This window comes from Ischnura elegans, chromosome 5, assembly GCF_921293095.1.
Source record: "Ischnura elegans chromosome 5, ioIscEleg1.1, whole genome shotgun sequence".
NCBI lineage: Eukaryota > Metazoa > Arthropoda > Insecta > Odonata > Coenagrionidae > Ischnura > Ischnura elegans.
The window spans coordinates 26,682,447-26,703,220 of record NC_060250.1 but is presented as its reverse complement, the minus strand read 5'-3'; the positions used below and the strand labels follow the sequence as shown (position 1 = coordinate 26,703,220).

General features: G+C 38.2%; 1 protein-coding gene across 4 annotated transcripts in view; it reads left to right on the top strand.

The window, feature by feature from the left end:
• Positions 1–20,774, top strand: part of LOC124158615 (serine-rich adhesin for platelets-like) — a 304,427-nt gene that overhangs the window by 74,685 nt on the left and 208,968 nt on the right. For all 4 annotated transcript variants that reach the window (XR_006864847.1, XR_006864846.1, XM_046533784.1 and 1 more), the window contains exon 4: positions 19,639–19,768. Coding sequence is in view for 2 of the 4 variants with exons in the window: in XM_046533784.1 (XP_046389740.1) it covers positions 19,639–19,768 (130 nt within the window). In the remaining 2 variants the exon portion in view is untranslated. The remainder of the gene's footprint in view (positions 1–19,638; positions 19,769–20,774) is intronic.

The window sequence follows — 20,774 nt, the reverse complement described above, 5'->3', positions numbered from 1 at the left end:
GGCGAGCTATTTTCATTTCTGCAGTTATTTTTACGAAAAAACTATCATTTCATGCGATATCGTGGAACTTTAACTTATTAACTGGCTAATTGTAACGCTGACTGCATAGATAAACGGTAATCATGATAAAATATGAAAATAAATGATAATTAGTTGTATAGAATGAGTTAATATTCTTTCAAATTAGTCAATAAAAAAACGGCTAAAAGTAGGGTTTTTGGGTGCATTGACTTACGTTAAAGAGGTACGATTTCCAGATTTCGAGAGATTCTTCTGTATGGACTAAAAAGTAATTACTAAATTAGTGTCAAAATAGTATTTAAGTGACTCTTTTATTCTCATAAAAGCATGGTTAATTCCTCATAAATTTACAATTATGTATTATAATTGTTCAGCATCAGATTCTTCTGAATCCCACCCATCCTCCTCTTCTCATTCACTCGAAAAATGTTGAGACTCTTGCAAGTCCAAGAGATCACGAACCTCCTGCGGAAGATCTTTAAGGCCCCGGCATTTGTTTAGTTCAGTTCCTAATGTGCTAATAAAAGGATCCGATATTAGGATCAGTCTCCGGAAAATATCCTCATTAGTTTGTAGTCGAGATATTTTTATCGCGCGATATATTCTAATGTCTTTATTGCGAGATTCCTGGGCCTCCTCCGACAGTTCTCCAATACGAAGAAGAGCCGACTCGATGTCATCTGCACCACCTTGTGCACAGTGGGTGGCATGTAAAACCAACCATAATGTCTCACAAAATTTTCCGCTGTATCCATACAGAACTTTTTAAATTTTACTGAATAAATCAAAAATCTGCAAGACAAAGACCTTAAAATTGTTGAGAAGTGAAAGATTAACTATTCCTCTACTCCTGAAAATTAATTAACTATGTTATATCATGTGAAAAATACTGCATAATGCAATAATAAAAAGATGTTATATTGCAACAATGAAAAGAAAGCATTAAAAAATATTGACCCTCGCCAGTAATTTCAGCCGATAGGCGGGAATTTTTGAAAAAGCCCCTAGCTGAGTTTTCATCACTGGATGTACCATATTTTGGCTTCGGCACATCAACTAAAAGGCCCATTCTCTTTTTAAATTCGTAGGTACCAATTAAAAAATAAGACTACTAGGACAATATCCCAGGGGACCCCATATCACCATTAGAATACGAGGAAAATACGAACCTGAGGTGCTTTGAAGGTTGCGAAATGCAATATCAGGAAAATCAACAATTTTGTCCAACCAAGTGCAATTCCGCTTCAAGTGCGATTTAAAAAACATGGCAAATGCTGGAATGCCAGCGAACTTATTCTTAGTGATATCCTCGAAAGGAATGACCTTTCCTTCCCGTGCAATGAGCATCGAGAAATGATGCTTGCTGCCATCATTGTCCAGTTTTTGAATTTAAGGATGAGGCAAGCTGCACGGGTGGAGAATGCCGAGGTTGGCCGAGAGTATGCCTCCAGAAGGAGAAACTTAAAGTTTTTGAAAAAATAAATGCTATTCATTTTAGCCTTGTAGAAATATCTTTTTTGATCGTTCACACCTTTATATTGTTTAACCATTCCTTTGCTTGAAGTGCCTATAAGTAGAAGTATGCCGTGTGTTGCTTTCCAGATGCTGAATCTACAATTACAGTTATCATAAGGATTAATATTTTCAGTTTATAGGAATTCATATTGGTATCTATCCAAGGAATGGAGCAGCTAATACAGCAGTGGCGAAACAATGGGGGAGGCGTGAGGAGATAGATAGGAAAAAAATTAATGAAAAGTAGAAAAAAAGATGATTTTCGGTGGGTATTGGAAAAGAAAATTAATTGGCCTGAGCTATGGAACTCGAGAGGTAAATATTCGGTCTTAAGTTTTACTGTTGAGAGGACTTATTTAGCAGTTACGCTTGTTACAAATAATCAATGTGAAAGCTGTAGCGGCAAAGTTACGCGAAAGCTTTTTGGCTAGGTCGGCACTCGTTTCTCCTCAAGTACCTAGGAATAGTAAAGGGAGATTGTCATTGCTTCTTTATTGCCGCTTCATTTACTAAGTTTTCAGCCTAATACTTCTGCCCATGCTATTGAGTACCTTGCCGATATTCTCCGTTAACACTTCGCAGTTTTGCTTCCATTGCAAGGTAATTTCGACCGATGTCCTTTTCAGGTGGGTATATTATCTTCACACCATCGTCCTATTTGTCTTAAATGGCTCGCGGAAATGGGATCTACAAAAAACACACCTATATTATTTATCCCCGTGGGATTAAGCATTCAAACACCCGATTTCTTTGGCTATTTTATGACCGTTTACGGAAGCTACTGCACCAGTTTTCACGAATAAAGCTATATTATATTCTTTAAAACTGAAGCGCGTAAGAGTGAGTACATGCGCGAAGCACGGCTTACAAAATTTTATAAATATAGTCCATCAAGTTACCTCACAGCCATATCAACCCATGTAATACGCCCGGAACGACCGGACGAGTGCACTGCTAGCGCTTGACGGCCAGCATGGGAACTAATCGGACAGTAAGGTAACGTACGTGGAGCCGCGGACGCCGGGGGCTGGTTGCACCTAAACCCCCCAGCCTTAATTCCTAACTGCTCCCTCGGCCACCTTCCCTTCAAGGATTAAGTTTGGGGGTGTTCGAAGGCTTCACCCAGGATTTGAACCCGGAATCCCTCGATAAGCAGCCAAGTGCTCTACACCCACGACGCTGCAATGCTCCTCTTTGGGGATAGATGAGGAAGTCGTAACTTCTTTATATGTATTCGATAGCTACCAGAAATTTTTTAAGTAAAGAAACAATTTTAAGTAAAGAATAATTAAAAGCAAAACTACACGGCTCAGGCAATCGAAGGTTCTTGGCTCAATTTCAAATGTTTTTTTCCCAGCAAGGCATTGAAAGTGAAAATTTTAACTCCTTAAATGCATACGCCCAATGTTTTCAAAACTCTTTTCCTTTATAATATTTCTAAAACTCGTGGATTTTCATGTGGTACAAATGCTACCTACCATGGCTCTGGATCAGCATCACGTCTTATCACGAAAAACCAATCCACACGGCCGAAAAAAAAACGTGAAATAAATTAGATATTTTGACCGAAACACGGCCAATAAAACATACCCTTAAGCATAATTCCCACCTTATAATGCACTATCAAATTTCAATAAGGAGAAGTAAATTGATGACTTAAGTGTGACAAGAGTAGGGGAATAGATGTGCTTTGCGAGCGTGAACATTTTCGAAATGTTCAGATATTGGGAATCATTCACATAAAAAGGGGCAGAATGCCTGGGTAATTTCCAATGGATACACGGCACACATTCGTACTCTAGTCACCATAGCATATTGTGGCAAGGTACGAGAGTCGTTCGATAAGTACTTAGAATTTCCGGGAGATTAGTCTTCGTATCAAAAATTAATATTTTCCAGCAAGCAGCGATCTTAACTAGTCAGCTTCTAGAGTTTCAGCTGTATCCATCCCATGGTTTCATTGTTGTGGCCCATTGTAGCGAACAACTTTCATTTGTTTTTAAAAATGGATAAAAGTGAGTTTTATGCGGTGATCAATCACTTGGTTTACGCCGAAAGAAATCAAATCTAATTTGAATGAAGCACATTGAAGATCTAATCCTTCGTTTGTAATAATTTACATTTGAGTAAATAATTCAAACGTGGACGTACATGCAAAAAAATTAACATAGTTTCAGACGCCTTGTGGAAGTTTCTATCCCCGAATGATATTGTTTTAAGTGATAGACGAATCAAAGTTTGCGATATAGTACAGGCAAATCGCAATGGATAATCGCTTAAAGTTTGGACGAAAAATTGGGTATTGAAAACAAATCGGAAACATGGCTGCCGATTTTGTTCACAGTGAGGAATAAACAAAATCGTATGGTCAATGCCGAGGCAGTTTCGGCGCTTTTTTGCCGCAATTATGAATATTTTTCTTGTTATATGGATTCCTCACTACGATTAGAAACAAAATTACAGTCAAAACAATGGAATTTTGGAAGTGAACAGGCTTCAAAGCAGGCGGAGATGATGAAATGGACCGGTCAGGACTTGGCAACGTCGTTTCGACATGTATGGGGAGTAATCTAAATCGATTATTTAGAAAAGTGAAAGCGATAACAGGAGAGTATTATGGATCGTCATCGGACCATTTGATGGTAGAAATTAAGAGAAGCGTCCTCATATGAAGCAGAAAAATTCCCTCCTTCAACAAGACAATGCACGGTTGCACGCCCATGCAGTTTTAATGGCCAATATTATTGAATTGTCCAATTGTTTCAAAATTCACCGTATTCACATGATTTGGCCCACAGTAACTTTTTATTATTTCCCAGCTTAATTTCAGGGCAGACAAATTAATTACGTTTGAGGAGGAGGTCATCGCCCGAACTAATGTCAATTTTGATGAGATCCCAAATTTCTACTTTTTGGTCGGCTTAAAATGCTTAGAAAAATGCAAATAAAAATATATAGACCTGAAAGTAAACGTTGTGAAAAACAAAAAGTTGACCCAATATAAATTGTTTTTCTACCTTTTTCTAAAGACTAATTGGACGGCCCTCGTAATAAAAAGTTTGAATATGATAACATCGGGGAATGTAGAGACTGGATCCACTTGGTTAGAATCAGCAGCGGACCTCACATCTCCATTTTATGTACTTTTATTTGGAAATCTCCATCAGAGGAAAATTCAGAATGCTGATATTATTTAAGATTATCTTCTATATCAACTACTTTCTGATTTTCACAGGAAGAAACAACGACGGACGGACGGAAGCAATTTTATTTCTTGTTTTCATAAACCACCGGAAATTTATCGGTACAAGTTTATCTAAATAGCTGAAGCGGTTAAGGCATTCGACTCGCCTAGTACAAGTCCAGATATAATAATTTTTTCCCTGTGGAATTTTTCTACTCCCATCTTACAATGTTGATCTTGAAAAGGGTCTTTAGCCTTTTTATACCAGCAAGCAGCATTTAAATATATGCAAGTTTCAGAGGTATGTATTCCCCTCTACTTAAGGGCAGTATATTGAAATAAATAGCTAATGTAAAAAAATAACTTAAATTATTAAATTCCAATCTCTCGTTCGATGATTCAAAGGATAGTTTGGACAGTGGTCGCTTCCCGATAAACTACACATTGCAAGTGCCCTCATAATAAAGCGTCGAAATAATGAAGTATTCTAGTACTGCAGCCGCATTAATTTTTTTCAGTAGATACATGCGATCCGTGGGCAGCCGATCCTTATTCTTAAGGCCGTTTTACACGGGGCACGTAATTGTACAAAATGACGTGCGTACGAAGGCGCAGTAAAAATTTCGTCGTGTAAAGCGGTGAACAGGGTGGTTTCCTATTATTTTTTTATTGCCTAGATCGAAAGATTATTACTCCTGGAGTACGAATTTCACACATTTAGATTTTTAAATGACGACATCTATTTTTCGCGATTAAACGAAAAGTGAAAAATTTCAAGCGCGCGAAAACGCGACGGCTAAGTAGGAATGATGGGAAAAAGTCCGTGTAACGTATTTCTGGTTCCCCCTGCCGCCTTGTGAGGTGACCTTGGTGCGAGGCTTGAGCGCTGATACGACGCAGGCTGCTAGCAGGTAGCTGAGTACCCTGCTAGCTGGTAGCGCTTGGCTTAAATAAGGATTATTAATACCTTATCAAATGAAGAAAACTTTCCGACCTTAGCCAGTTTTAATAGGTGATTATTAAGAGATGTTTCCCTGAGCTCTGTGCCTCATGCATGCATTGGTATTCTCAGACGAGGTAAAACTCCTATCTACTCGTACATAAACTAGGTCCTTGTGACGTCACGTGGAGCGGAATCGCATTGGCGCCAATCTGGCCTTTTTCAAATGAGGATAAAATTGACCCTTGCCATTCGTCTAAACTGGGATTTCGAAAACCAAATTATTTGTATATTATGAATACACTAATGGTGGGTAAGGAATCGCATTCAATGCATTTCGTTTTCTTTCATGAAGGAAACTACCCTGTGGCTGGAACCCATGCGAGAATGCGTGGACGCGATATGGAAAAATAGCCCCTGTTCTAATTTCGTTCGCTTATTTGCGCAATTCCACGCCATAAAGAGAAATTGATGCAGTTATAGCCTTCGCATTTTCGTGCCGCGAGTAAAACGGTCTTATACACGTTACACCAATCCATTGCAATCACATCTGCCAGAACTGAGCGTTTCTGGGTCTCTCGTGTTTAAAATCTCCATCGTCGCCAACGTTTCGAAGATCGCGTTGCTTGTCGTCTTTAGAGCAGTCTAATGTAGGCATCGAACAACTCGGTTTGAATATGATTGTCCTTTGGTACATAAGACCAGTTGTTCGAACCCTGCATCAGACTGCCCTGAAGACAGTGAGCAGCGCTCTAAAATAAAATAAATTTATGTAATTACAAGACTAGTAGTTGCCACAATGATACCACCGGGTTTAATACAGTTACGTTGAAATAATATACTTATGACAATTATACTATATGAGAACTAGCTCTAGAAACATTCAGTGCTCACATAGGACGGGAAGGAGTCTCTTCCCATAACACATCTGCCAGAATCCAGCTAGGCTCTGCAGAACGGACGTTAGCGTTGGACTTCCGAAGAGAGTTCCGCCCAAGAGATCGGCGTCTTGTACGCCAATTCACGGAACTCAAGCGATTCGTCCACAATGGGGGGAAAGGGTATATAACCCACGCCTTCAATTGCTCGGGGGCCACTTTTAGGCGATGATGTGCCCACCCTCGAACCCTTGGCCCGCCTCCCAGCCGTCCATTTCGCTCCACCCCACCCACTTTTGGCCACAAACTGAAATGTACTGCGTTTCTGAGAATCCTGAGAGGCGCGACGACGGGGGAAGGGGGTTAAAGGGACGCATCGTTTCCGACCAATAACTAGTTGTTTGTCCTAATGGAAGAGCCTCAAAATTTTCGAAAATAATTTTAATGACAATTCCAGATTAGATATATTTCTCATATAGTATAATTGTTATAAGTATATTATTTCAACGAAACTGTATTAAACCCGGTGGTATCATTGTGGCAACTACTAGTCTTGTAATTACATACATTTATTTTATTTTAGAGCTCTTGTTACGTTAAACTGTGAGCATTCATAAAAAAAACATATTTGCTGACGTTTCGGAATTTTATTTTCCATTTTCAAGAGCTCTCATAGGAAAAGATGACAGTTACAATAATGCAAGGAAAAGCATAAAAAGATATTTAAAGAAATGAATCATATTATTGCATACGAGAAAATACTGAGATGAAAGTTTCGAATTTGAGCTACAGAAAAATGTTGACAACGGTATACCGTAGATAGCCTGCAAATTTTCCGACGAAAGCGGAATTTTAAACGAAAAAAGACCGTTCGAGAGCGGGGGTGATGGAGTCTCTTAAGAGGGAGGCCACTCCTCGTGGGTGGCCGAAGAGAAGAAGTTAAGAGGAGGGGAGACATGAGCGTCCAGTAGCCCCGAGAGTGCGCGCCCACCCCGCGAAGTTATTCCGACGACGACTCGAGCGTCCACTTAGCGCTCGCACTGCGGACAGGGACGAGCGACGCTCCGCAATGGATTATCCGCACCCTAGACGCATACTACCGCTTCTTATAATTCTTGATATCTTGAAGGCCGTTTTACACGGTACACGGAATTGCGCAATCTGACGTACTTTCGAAGGCGCAATCAAAATTGCGTAGTGTAAAGCGGTGAATTGCTAGAACACATGCGAGAATTCGTGGATGCGAGACGTCAAAATAGCCCCTGTTCTAATTTCGTTCACGCATTCGCGCAATTCCGCACCATTTTAGAAATTAATGCAGCTCTAACCTGCGCAATTCCGTGCCCCGTGTAAAACGGCCTTGAGAATAGCTCAGCTGAGAAGTTTTCGGGATATGCACCGCGTGTCTCCGTCTGACATGTGTAGACAAAGAGTTTCGCTAGCACCCGATCCCGACGGAAGTGCATTGAAGACGGTCAATACCACCTCAGCATTTCATCGACCTGAAGAAGCCAACCAAAATTCCGGCGATACTTGTCCACAAAGATGGAAACACGCGGTTCATATCCCGAAAACCTCTACGCTGAATCTTCACCACACCGCGAAAGCCTATTAGAGGATCTTGCGAAAGGTGTTGAAAGGCTGTTCTGTTTCACACCGTAAAAGTATTTTACGATGCAAACAAATTATTTTACGATTTTATAGTACAAACATTTCCGATAACCTTTGCAAACGGCAAAGTTCATCGTGAAAAGCGTCAAGTTCTATGAGAGAGTGAACGCAAAATAGATTAGAACCTGTTCTAATTTCAACAAGAAAAGTACAAAATATCAAGTTCATTCGTTTGCACAAAATATTTCAAGGAGTAAAACGGAAATACCAATGCTCAAAAGTGGAAAATGAACGTTATTTCCCCGGTTGAAAAGAGAAACAAATGCATATTAGGTATACTGAACTACAATAAAAGCGAAAGCATCAAAACAAAGAAGAGGACGACAGACATCCGAACAAATACTATCTATACACGATTATATTAGGGATGGTCGGATCGGATACCTCGGATCCAAATATCCGCGGATATTGCCCTTCATCGGATACATCGGATCCAAAGTCACGGAAGACATCGGATCTGGATCCGAAATTTTAAATAATAGCTTCAGTGAATGCAACGCACAATAAGGGTGGAAAGAGTTCCGATTCTCTCTTCGAATGCGCCGTCGCATGCGATTCTTGTCCTTCTCACGAACCGCTTCGCTTGAAAGCTCTCGCATAGGTTATGTAGGAGAATTTCAGCTGTGGAAAATAAAAAAGGCAAAATACGACTGGCAGATAGTGTGACTCTTCCCAAGAGATTGAACAATCATCGGGGGAATCTCAACGTCAGGAATTTGAAAATGCATTTGGATCCGAAAATATCCGATCAGAAAGATACCGGCTCCGAAAATCAAGGATCCGATCCGAATCCGGATCCGAAAAAATCCAGGATCCGTCCATCCCTAGATTATATATAAATACCTGTAGTAAAGTTGACACACAAGTAAAGAATTTTTGTCGCTACTTAGTAAGACATTTTTCTTAAATTCCAAAAAACGCTCAATAAAGTATCTATCCATTAACCAATACTGAAAAACAGAAGAGATGCGTAAGGTACTTACCTAAACCAGCGGTGCGGTGAGGACTCTTCATTCACCGACTTTCTATAGCATGAAGGCTCTATGCGAATCACCATCGCCCGATGTCCGGAATACCTTAAATAGAATTTTTTTCTTTGAACGCATACTATAAAATTAAGATACACATGTTATAAGTTTATTGGCCAATAAGTGAGAAAAGTGTAAGAGATTGAGGCATTCAAGTCGAACCTATGACATAAAGAATTAAACCCATTTCTTGCTTTCGTGGTTAATTATTTTCAGCTTTAAGCTCTAGATATACATTGTCCCCCATGAGAAAACAATTCACATTTCACGAATTCACAAGAAATGTTTGATATACACCGCCATCATATCTTTATCACCGTTTTTGACATCTTCAGAGGCAAAAACAATTTGAAGCATTGGATACGCAGGCGGTAGCGAAGTGATTTAAAAGACACCCACCTGAAAACAAATAAATATCTGAAGTGAAAACCTTCTGGGAAAACCCTCGAAGGAGATGGGCTAGGTCAGATTTGAATTGACAAATCGTTGGTTGAAGGATATGAGACAGGCAAAAGCAATCCTCGTTTTAAAGAAAGGGAAGTGAAGAAGGTGTTCTAAAATACAAAAAAACATACATTATTTTACGTGGTTATAAAACTAATGAATGCTGGAAATGTTAAAAATATGCTCGATCTGATGCAATGACACATAATGATGTATCACTTCAGTAGGTAGACCTTTAGACCTTCTAGGTTTTACACTCACGACAGGATATAACATTAATAAGTTTTCTTTTTCAGCCCACCCAGAAGTTGGACGATTCCATTCCAACAGTTTATCCTTTAAAAAAATCTTTGAATTAATTGCACTGAATAGTAGAGGCCTTCACGTTGTAGAAATCCATCTTACTGATTTGTGAATGAATAGGGCTAGTCCTATGAATATGATACAGTGTATCGAAACTAGTCAGGAAAATAAAGTTCCAAATTGTAGAAACAGCAAAGTTTTTCATTCACAAATCAGTTTGAATTAATTGAGAAAGAGAGAACACATTCAACGCGAAATCCAATTTAAATAGCATATGATGATTGTGAAGGCTACTTACGATTTATAACACAACTGTGACGTCATATACTGACGCGAATAAAGGTGAATTAACCAATATCAATGATCACAAAACGAGCAGACTTCACATGGACAAATTAGTTTTCCAGTATTACTGCACAACACAGAAAACCGCGGAGAGTGCAGTAAATGAATTTTAGCAAATAATTTAAACCAAAATGTATCTAAATTGAATGATATGTTTCTAATAACATAACAAAATGTGGTTTCTTTGCACCAGTCTATGAACTATTTGTTAACGCCAACGCCGGGTTTTTATACGCCCTATACCAACAGCTCACCCACATTTACGAACCCATTGCCCTTAAAATGTATCAATTAAAAAAGGTTATGGACACCCTTGCCGTATTCATAATTTTTATACGACTCATCACCGTAAAAAAAGTATATAAAGCTGTTGCAGAGAATTTTCAATTAATTGAAACCTTAATAAAATACAAAAAAGTGTGAGCGAGCTAAATATAAATTGAGAATAAAGTTTTTCGCGACTGAGAATCGATCTTACAACCATTATCGTTTCAAAGCACGTTCACTCCACCAGGCCACCGCAATTACTTGAATAATTAGAGTAATAAGACGTAAAATGCAAACCAACAGTGAAAATCGGGGCAAGTAACCAGTAAATGAACGCAAAATAATCACTATACCCATCAAAGATAAATCGAAACAGAATGCTAAATTCGCCAGCACTTTCTCCCTCTGTGTGCATAAATCTTCTCGCGCAAACGAAATATTTGCGGTGCGTAGCCAATGACAGCAAAAGTAGACACGGAAACTAAATTTCCTCGAGAAGCAGAAGTGGCGCCACAAACTTTGCCCTAAAACTTTTGAAATTGATTGTAGGTACTATCATTTCCAAAAGTCAGCCTGCAACTATGCTCCACCCGCTGATTGAATGAATCAGGCGGATGTCAGGAAAAATCTCTAGCGTCGGCACACAATGCACTAGAACTATTCCTGTCCTGGCTAGGAGAGCTTCAGGTTCCCGAGAGCGGAAAGGGACGGTATGCAAAGAGGTTACCAACATTAAAGATAATTCTAACGACGCGACGTCACCACATTATTTGTAACAGTTTAAGCATTCAAACTGGCAGTATTTGCAATTTATTGGCTATGACTAAAGGATCATCATCATATCTTCTTTGGATGAAATACCACTTTATAGGACTTTAGGAAACCACAGTGAATGGTTTTGATTTCGAGACCCCAACATGTGAATGATCAGTTGATCACGCATTATTTGATTAATGCAGAAAAAAAAACTTAAATAAATATGTGAGTCTGGAGAATAAAATCATAAATACTTACACATTCGTATACGACTAACTTAATATTTGAAAAAACTACATTCCTCATGACTCGAACACGAGTCGCACTACTTCTTGCCAGTCGTCGACGATTTCCTCCTATCCGCGGCGTCCAATGATAAACAGCGTTTAAAGGTAGCATTAAATCAGAAAATGAAGAGAGAGGGTGAGCCGTCGTCGGGTCTGGAAGCCCGTAAGATAAACCTCGGGCATCGATGCGGGCATGGACGCGAGGTTCCCCAGATCCACATCCTGTCCGTTGGGGCACGACTATGCTTTTTCACTTCACCTATTCTAGTCCCGAACGGATACCGCCCTCGTCTGCTGTGGCAGCGTCAAGCTCTTCCAGCAAGTAAGAGTTCTTGTGTATTGTTTGCCAGCCCCTAAAAGTTTTTTTTTCGGAAATTAGCTCAATTTATTCAACAGTTGAGGAGGCATAAGTGCACACATACTTTTGGAAACAATAGTACGTTTCCCGTTTCTGTCGCTATACCAATGTAATAATAATAATAATAATTTATTACGCCACATTTGTTTTTTACATCTTAATACAATGAAAAAAGAGAAGGAGCTTTAGGTGTTCTCGAAGGTCATGGACCAGAATTGAGCCACCATCAATTAACAAAAATGTATGCCAATAACATAATAATGCAGTACATGATACATTAAGTTTTATGTAAATAACATCAGAATAAATTTTCAACTTTTTCTTGCGAGAAGAGCCAGTCTTTAGCAAGTCTCAACATGACATTTGTGGTTTTATTATTTTTAATTCCAGCGGGCAGTAGATGAATAATTTTGGCCCCATGTAAATAAAACAGCGTTTATATACAGTTAACTTGGGTCTATTTGCAATTATAAATGACTCATTCCTTAAATTATATTTATATTTGTCACTTACACTCGGCATATTTCCACTTCTGGCAAAACACAATTTAAGCACTTTGAATAAATACAAATGCCTTAGTGGCAACAAATTTAGGGCCACAAACAACGGAAATGAGTGCTCATAGTAATTTTTAGACAGTATTACCCTAATTTTTTTTTTTTTGCAGAATGAGTGCACACTTAAATATGTTCATGTATGCACTGCCCCAGCAGATTATACCATAAGAAAGTTTGGAATGAACAAGGGCATGATAAATGGTTTTTTTAACCGGAAGGGGACATTTTCTTCGTAGGTAGTAAAATTTGGACAAGGCACTTCTAAGGCATTTGTTTACAGTAAGTAAGTGTTTATCCCAGCGTAGATTACTATCCAGATTTACTCCCAAGTATTTCATTTCACTCACTCTATCAATGACCGGACAGTTATAGACACAATTGAAACAATTTGTACAATGAAATATGAGTTTACCATTAAAAATAATTGTATTACATATGTCATCGCACATAAACTTCGTCTTTTCACTTAACGCTAACGTATTGAAATTAAACCATTTTCGCAAGAAACATAGATCCTCTTTAACAAGTGCTTCAGCACAACTCCAATTGGGAGATGAGTAGCACAATGCTATATCATCAGCAAAGGCTGTGAGTTCACCATTAAATTTATTTTCACATAAATCGTTTACGTAAATCAAAAACAGAATAGGCCCTAAGACAGAGCCCTGTGGTACTCCCGTCTCAATTGTAACATATTCACTAAAACAATTATTTACTTTTACACATTGTGATCTCGTCGACAAATAACTTTCGAACCACTTCAGTGATAATCCTCGTATTCCAGCTTGCGCAAGTTTCATTAGCAGTATTTAGTGCGAGAGTGTGTCAAATGCCTTGGTTATGTCTAGATATAAACCAATAGTTCGCGAGCTTGAATTGACTGAATTGTATACTTCGGTCATATGCTTCTCTAGAGCACCTTCAGTTCCCAATCCATGCCTGAATCCAAACTGATTTTCGTTAAAAAATTTGGTCTTGTCTAGGAATTTCAGAAGGCGAATTTTAACAAGTTTCTCTAGAATTTTTGCAAATACAGACAAAAGAGATATCGGTCGGTAATTCGTTATTTGTTGTCTGTCTCCTTTTTTATGCACTGGTATAACAACAGCTTTCTTCAAAGGGATCGGAAATACGCCATCGATAAAACTTAAATTACAGACGTGAGCGAACACAGGAGCAACATCATCAATGATTAATTTCAACATTCTAACATCTCTACCGTCATGTCCAGGGGACTTATTTCACGAAAGATTTTTAACTAATTTTACTATTTCAATTGGCACCACTGGTTCTATGTAAAAGGAATTCAACTTGCTATGAGACTAGCCGTCGCTCTTTCTCCATTCATCTCAGGGTCTGATAGATTGACCCTGATACCGTAGTGATTTAAATAAGGGCCAAATCTCTATCACAACAGGCATCGTCCCTCAACACGGAAGCAGATTGAGCCGTCGAAGCATGTCAGAAAAACCTGGATGCATACCTCAGAAATTTACCAACACAGATTACCGCCGATTAGGTGTTGGATAAAAAACTAGTTACCCCCTGTAATAATGTAAGGAATTTCATCATTTGAATCCAAATATCAGTAAGAGGAAGTACAGCTTTAAATCTTCTAATCTTCTATATTATTTCTACTGTATAGATACCTTTTTCTCAACTTCTACGCAACCAAACTCTACAAATGAGGTACCAAAATGCACAGAATTTATCAGAGAACATGCGACGGCATATCTCACTTCCTAAATATTGCTATTGTTTCCTGAAATTGATTTTTTAATGATTAATAAAAAACAAAAAGAAAAAACAAAAAAAAACAAAAACCGGTAAATATTCCTGACGTTAACGGCGCACAAACTGATACATTTGTTCATTTGCAACAATATCTCGCATTTTTTAAATAACTGTTTTCAAAATACGGCTGATTCCACATTCAAGTCTCATGTTGATACGTAAGTATGAGTTATCATGTGAGTTTAATAGAGGATAGTGTATTTACTTCCAATGTTGTGTTTAAAGAGGTCCTCTGACCTCAATTTGTACATGAACATTCCAATTAAATTTGTACATAAGACCCTGCCTTTTTTTCTACATTTTAAAATTAGAAACGCGCCTATCCCTCTGTGGACCTGCATTGAAAAGAGCGGGGAAGCCCGCTGGGAGCGGGCGCATCACGCTCGTTAACTTCTTAAATAATTTTAGTTAGCCTATTTCGCTGTATAAATGAAATCTTATTATCTTGCAAATATTTCGCATAAATTCAAAGTAACACCACCTAATTCTCTGCATCTCATGCGGAAACCACGAATACGTTAATTTGAGTTGGTGCAAAAACACATTATAAAGTGCTGAAATCAATTCAATACGAAGAAAATCCTCCAAGTAAATCCATGGACAATATTAAACAGTGTTGAGTAAAATAGCTACTCTACAAATTAAATCAAGGTGTGAGACGAGAGACTGCGTAACATAATATTGTAAAATGAAGTATGCAAAGGATATAGGTATAGGCTAGTATAAGTCCATTTTCTTGCTGACTCGTACAACTAGTTTCCACGCATTCATGCGTCATCTTCAGGTTCTAGAGGAGTGGAAATGCGTCGCACCTAATAGTGCGAGACAACATTTGAGTGGACACAGACTTTTCATATTTCATTTCAGCTACTCTATCTTAACTCGAATCTCGTCGCTCGCAGTCGGTGAAACTAGGAGTAGGTAGAAACGGCCTCAGCTAAATAAGCTCTTTTAAGTTAAAACGCAAAAGTGTGATTAATGAGGTCGGGATGCGTGGGATACCTCGGAGGTGTATCCCGCGTCGAGAGTGGAAGGGTGCCAGGGGGGAATGGATTGTTTCCAGACAGGAAGAAAGAGAGTGAGAGAGAGAGAAATTCGCGACCAGCGCGTGGTTTTCTAGGTCGCGGGGAGGAGCGGCCACGACAACATTTACACGAGCTAGGATGATGGGTCGGACGGAGATCGACGAGCAACGAAGCCTATGGGCTGGGTGATGATCGTTTTAAAGGGGCGGAGGACGCGCAAAAATAAACAAGCAACTGTCGGAAGCGGAAACTCCTCCAAAAGACGAGTTCAATCAGCGGCGAATACAGCCAACAAAATTGCTACACATTATGCAACAAAAATGAAACTCGACGAATTAATAGTCTACTCTCTAGAACAAAGGTTAAATGAACAGCACAGATCGTAAATAAAATTATCAAATATAATTAAATGAAAAATGAACTCTATAAAGGAGCAGAATGCACAAACAGAATAAACATTATATTTTATTAATAACTTGTATGATATGGACGATGTAGTGGAAGTTATTAATATTAGTCGAATAAGACGCGTACACATATATTGATTTTTATCACACGTTTTGATACAACAACATTATCAAGTGCATCATATGCAGCCAAATTCTTCTATACAATGCAATTGGAAATGCTTTTGTAAAAACGAAACACATCGTGCGAAAATAACATCAGTGTAAATATTAAAATTTCTTTTTAATCTAATAATTATTACATGAAAATGAAACAGAAAAAAGGAAGAGAAAGAAAATGAAAGATGGGTGCTGGATCACTGATATAATCAAATAATGAGCATCGTAAATGGAAACGAACATAAGGGGAGAATCATTGAGTGAGTGAGGGAGTGAATATTAGAATGATAGGGCAATTTAACTCTGAGCGATGACGCTACGATATTTTTTTCACTTCACCATTGCGTACGTCTGCAAAAGAAACGAAAGTTTAAATTGCGTCCCAGTTTGAAGCATTTATACGCATATGTTTGGACGATGATATCAGAATTCATCAGGGAATAGAGGGAAAGACGCAAAATTTACTGGAAATAAACCCCATGAAATGAGTGGAGACAATACGCGATGCACAAATAATAAATTCGATTTCTTGAACCAGAATATGCTAGCGAAATATTGCCTGTATCTTTAAAAAATGATTTTTGATAATTAGCATCGATTAAAAATTATTTATTAGAATATATTTATTTATATTATAATAAAACAAATAATTATACGTAATTAATTACCAATTAGACTTTGGCTAAATCAAGAAAAAATAGGCATTAGATTTTTTAAGGTCCAACAGCATTATCCATAAAATTCGGACCATTTGGTAAATTATGCACAGAAAAAGTTTTTTTAGATTGGAATACATTGCCTAATCAAATGTAAATTATCCCATCAGTTCAAAGCACGCGTCTGAGTTAAAGTTAACTTTTAATACTCGACTAAGCTCTTTGTAAGACGCTTACTCACTCAGTCATTCAACAATGTTGGTTTTGTCTAACATACGTGGTTTTAAGGGGATCCATAACGACAGCAAAAGAATATTCTCCAGACCTAAGGTTTTAATTAGATACAACAAGATTTACCACCAGACAAAGCTAACACCACTATTTCTTTGCATCAGCAATCCTCGCAATAATGCCTATACAAGAGAGGACCCGTTAATCTGCAAACAAACGCTGACATTAAAGAGGTAACTATAAATTATTGCTTCAAATTACTTATTATAATTTATGGATAAAGAAATAGGAACTTCGCATTATATTTAGCTTTCAACTTTAAAGCACCCACTTAAATCGTCTCCTTGGTTGAATCCAAAATGAATTTGTGAAATACTGAACGATTATACTCGCCCACAATATCTTTGTGTAAATATGTCATAAATAGCAGAATACTTTTTAAAAAACTGATAACTCTCGCCGTTAGTATTGAAATTCGCGAAGTTCAAGTTTGAAAGCCAGGACCGAAGTGTTCAGACGCAATTACATCGTTTATGCAAACGCATTGTTTTCTAAACACTCAAACAAATATAAGAAGCGAAAAATACGCTATTTTAAGCGATTTAAACGGATCTTTACCTCGAAGCCCTGAGAATTCACTTACTCATAAAAGCAGCGCCCGTTCCCCTCGCGTGGAATCAAAAATAGCCGCTGGTGGCGCTAACTAGTGGCCAACCAGTCATGCAGGAGGCCGAGCGGACTCACACCAAGGCGCGAATTTCAAGTCATACAAGTGAACGGCCTCGACTGTCAGAATGAAAACAGCGAATTTTTGGGAACACGCATAAGATTCTAGAATAATTTTCCTACGAAATCATGTTATTTACCACTAAAACTGTAATAACCGTGTAAAATTGCTCCACATTACCGACGCAATCACTCAGCAATTCAATCCGAAAGGTTGGCACCTAATCTTATTTATTTATTGCCACACCACCGAAAAAAACCTCTAGGACTTTTTTATTGGAATTTTCAGGAAAATTTTGAAGAGACAAATAATGCCCCGCAGTTTAATTCAGGGCTTTAAGACACCTCAAGGTATAATTTAAATTAAATCCGTTCAGCTGAAAAAACCTGACCCATAACTTTTTAGACTAATAAGGCGGTTAGTCAACATTTGAAATCCTTATTATGAACTCAATACTTAAGTATAGGTAGTGAAAATCTAAGAAAATTTGAAGGGACATATTTTGATAAAAAATACGGAATAACAACAGGGAAAATAATAGAAATAATGAAATGACAGATTGAAATTATAGCTACACTAACTTGTCTTTGCTTTGCATGTAAGTATTACATTTGTGATCAAGTTTTCCAAAGATTTCACTCGTCTCAACAGCAATCCAAAACCACTGACAAAAAATCACTTCATAGTATACCAAACATTTTATTTTACCGACCGGATTCAACATTAAACCATCAGTCTAAATAATATGAATCGTCCCCATGGTTGATAGCAAAGTGAAATTCGAAAAAAATATATGAGCTTATCTCTTTTGCAGATTGAGCACTAAAATCTCATAGAATAAGGCGAAAACAGCTAAAATACTTGAAGAAATGACTGAGGAAAATATTGTTAAAGAAATCTAAGCCCCCAAAACTTGCTTCCAATATCAGTAAAGATTCTTAAATCTATTTTTCTGATTGGCTCACTTCCTTTGGCTTCTCACATATAGTAATATGTGATTGATATGTTGTTCTTCAGTCAAATTACGACCAATGGACGCGATTCTAAAAATTGTAAGATATATTTTAATATGCAGTTTCCCTTCATTTTCAATATTTTCAACTTCCCCGTAAACAGCACAGCACAGCCTTTACGACAGGGGTTCCAACATTAACAATGCACACTACAAATACTCATATATAGATATGGATCACCTACCTAAGCGGGAATCAAACCAACGATTTTTGGTCATAAGGACGCGAGGACTTTATTCCACCGCCACCGTGGCAGGCGGCGGAGGTATGTTGGAGTTGTTTCCGCGTTCCCAGCATGAGAATTTGTTTTCATTTAAAGTTAATACAACATTGTGATAGAAATACTAAAAGGTTTTCCTTCATTCATGGCATAGAATACTGAAATCAGAGAAGGAGTAGTAGAGAAGGAAGGGAGTAGTTTGTAAAACGTATGGAAAAAGATATTTTCGTCTCGAAAACAAAGGAAAACTCGTAAAATAATTACAAGGGTGATGGAGTGGAATTTTTGCATATTAAATAAACACTTGCAATTTTCCACGGTCATAAAATTTACTTCGACCTAAGTTTCGATGTTACTAGTATATATCCTTCTAGGTACAACATGGTTCCAATGATTATAAACCATTTTGTACCATGAAGATGATGCAGTAACATGGAAACCTAGGTCGGGAATAAATTTTATAATCGTGGAAAATTGCATGCGTTTATTTCAATACAAAAAGGAAAACTCTGTGGATTTCAGGCTCAACATTTTTGGTATGACTGTATGATGCACACGCAGTGGCGTAACAAGGAATATGCCTTGGAGGGGGATGGGATGGCGACTCGTCCCACCCCTCCAGGCGAAATCTGGTAAACTTTTTGACAAATGACATGTATGGAAATACATTTTATTTCATTTTGGCACTAAAAATTTAACTTTAAGCAGCGGTAGTTATTATATGTCAAAAATAGACAATAGTTTTAAATAATGTTTTTATTTCTCTGAGGCTTTGGGGGGAATCTATCCCCTCATTACGCCACTGTGCACACGGATACTTAACTTGATGTCTCTCTCTCTCTCTCGTCGCAGGGTCCGATGAGGATGAGGACCGCAGTAGCAGCAGCAGCGGTGCCCTGGAGGAAGTGGACCCCAGCCAAGTGATCATCCACGACAGCACGGCGCAGACGCCAACGCTGCTGTCGAGCCAGCAACAGGCGAGGTGAGTGACAGGGCGGAACGAGGCATTCGCTCGCAATGCACATCCAATTGCTCCCCACTTGAAGGCGCGAGTTTATAGTCGCCAGAAAACAGGCGTGAAAACCTTTCAGAATTGATTCCACAATACTTCTTACCGAATCCTCGAAGGCTCAGTACCCCTCACTGCAATCTCCTTGTTTATTTTTTTTTAGATTCGCTATTGCTGGAAACTATAACACATATACGTTGAATCAACAGCGAAGCCATGATCAAAAATTGTTAAAATTATTTAACAAAATGGAAATTCAATTAAAGAATAGGCCCCCATGCTTTGGAAGTGCACAAATGCTAACTTTATGCAAGTACTCCATTTCTTCTTCCATATTCTTTCATTAGCTAATTACTGTTTACTCCATTACATGTACGATTGCCCAAATCTAAGTAATTCTTCCACCCTCCCCTTGGCCAATACAAACAACTTCCCTTCAGAGCATTGGCTCCTGCTATATAAATCATTCTCAGCTACAGTATGTGCCATTAAATTCCAACTTCCTTCGATAAACTCCCTGATGAATATAGTTCATCTCGTAGTTCGTACTCTCTTTATATTCACTCTCACCTTTTTCTGTCAAAATATTCCTGACAGCAATCCTAAATTGAATATCATCAACATGATTTTAAGTAGTTTTCTCATTTTGAGGCTTAGTTGTCTTCTCTCTCCCTTACGGGGGGCAATACGCTGCTACTAATTCTCTCAATACATCCTAAAATACACAAAATGATAAGTCATATTCAAAATAATTTCGGTAATTCCTAAAAAAAAACTCGATTTCAAAAATGAAACGGATTAAATTCCATCTAAAAACTTTGACAACGGCGCACTTACCATGTTTTAGGGCTATTAGGCTAGATCAGACTTGAGTACTGATATTTATATTTGCCACATTTAAGAAGCCAAGACATTCTTTTTCCACGGTAGACTTACCGTCTCCGTAATTTTTTGGACTTCAATATCGTGTTCCTGAATG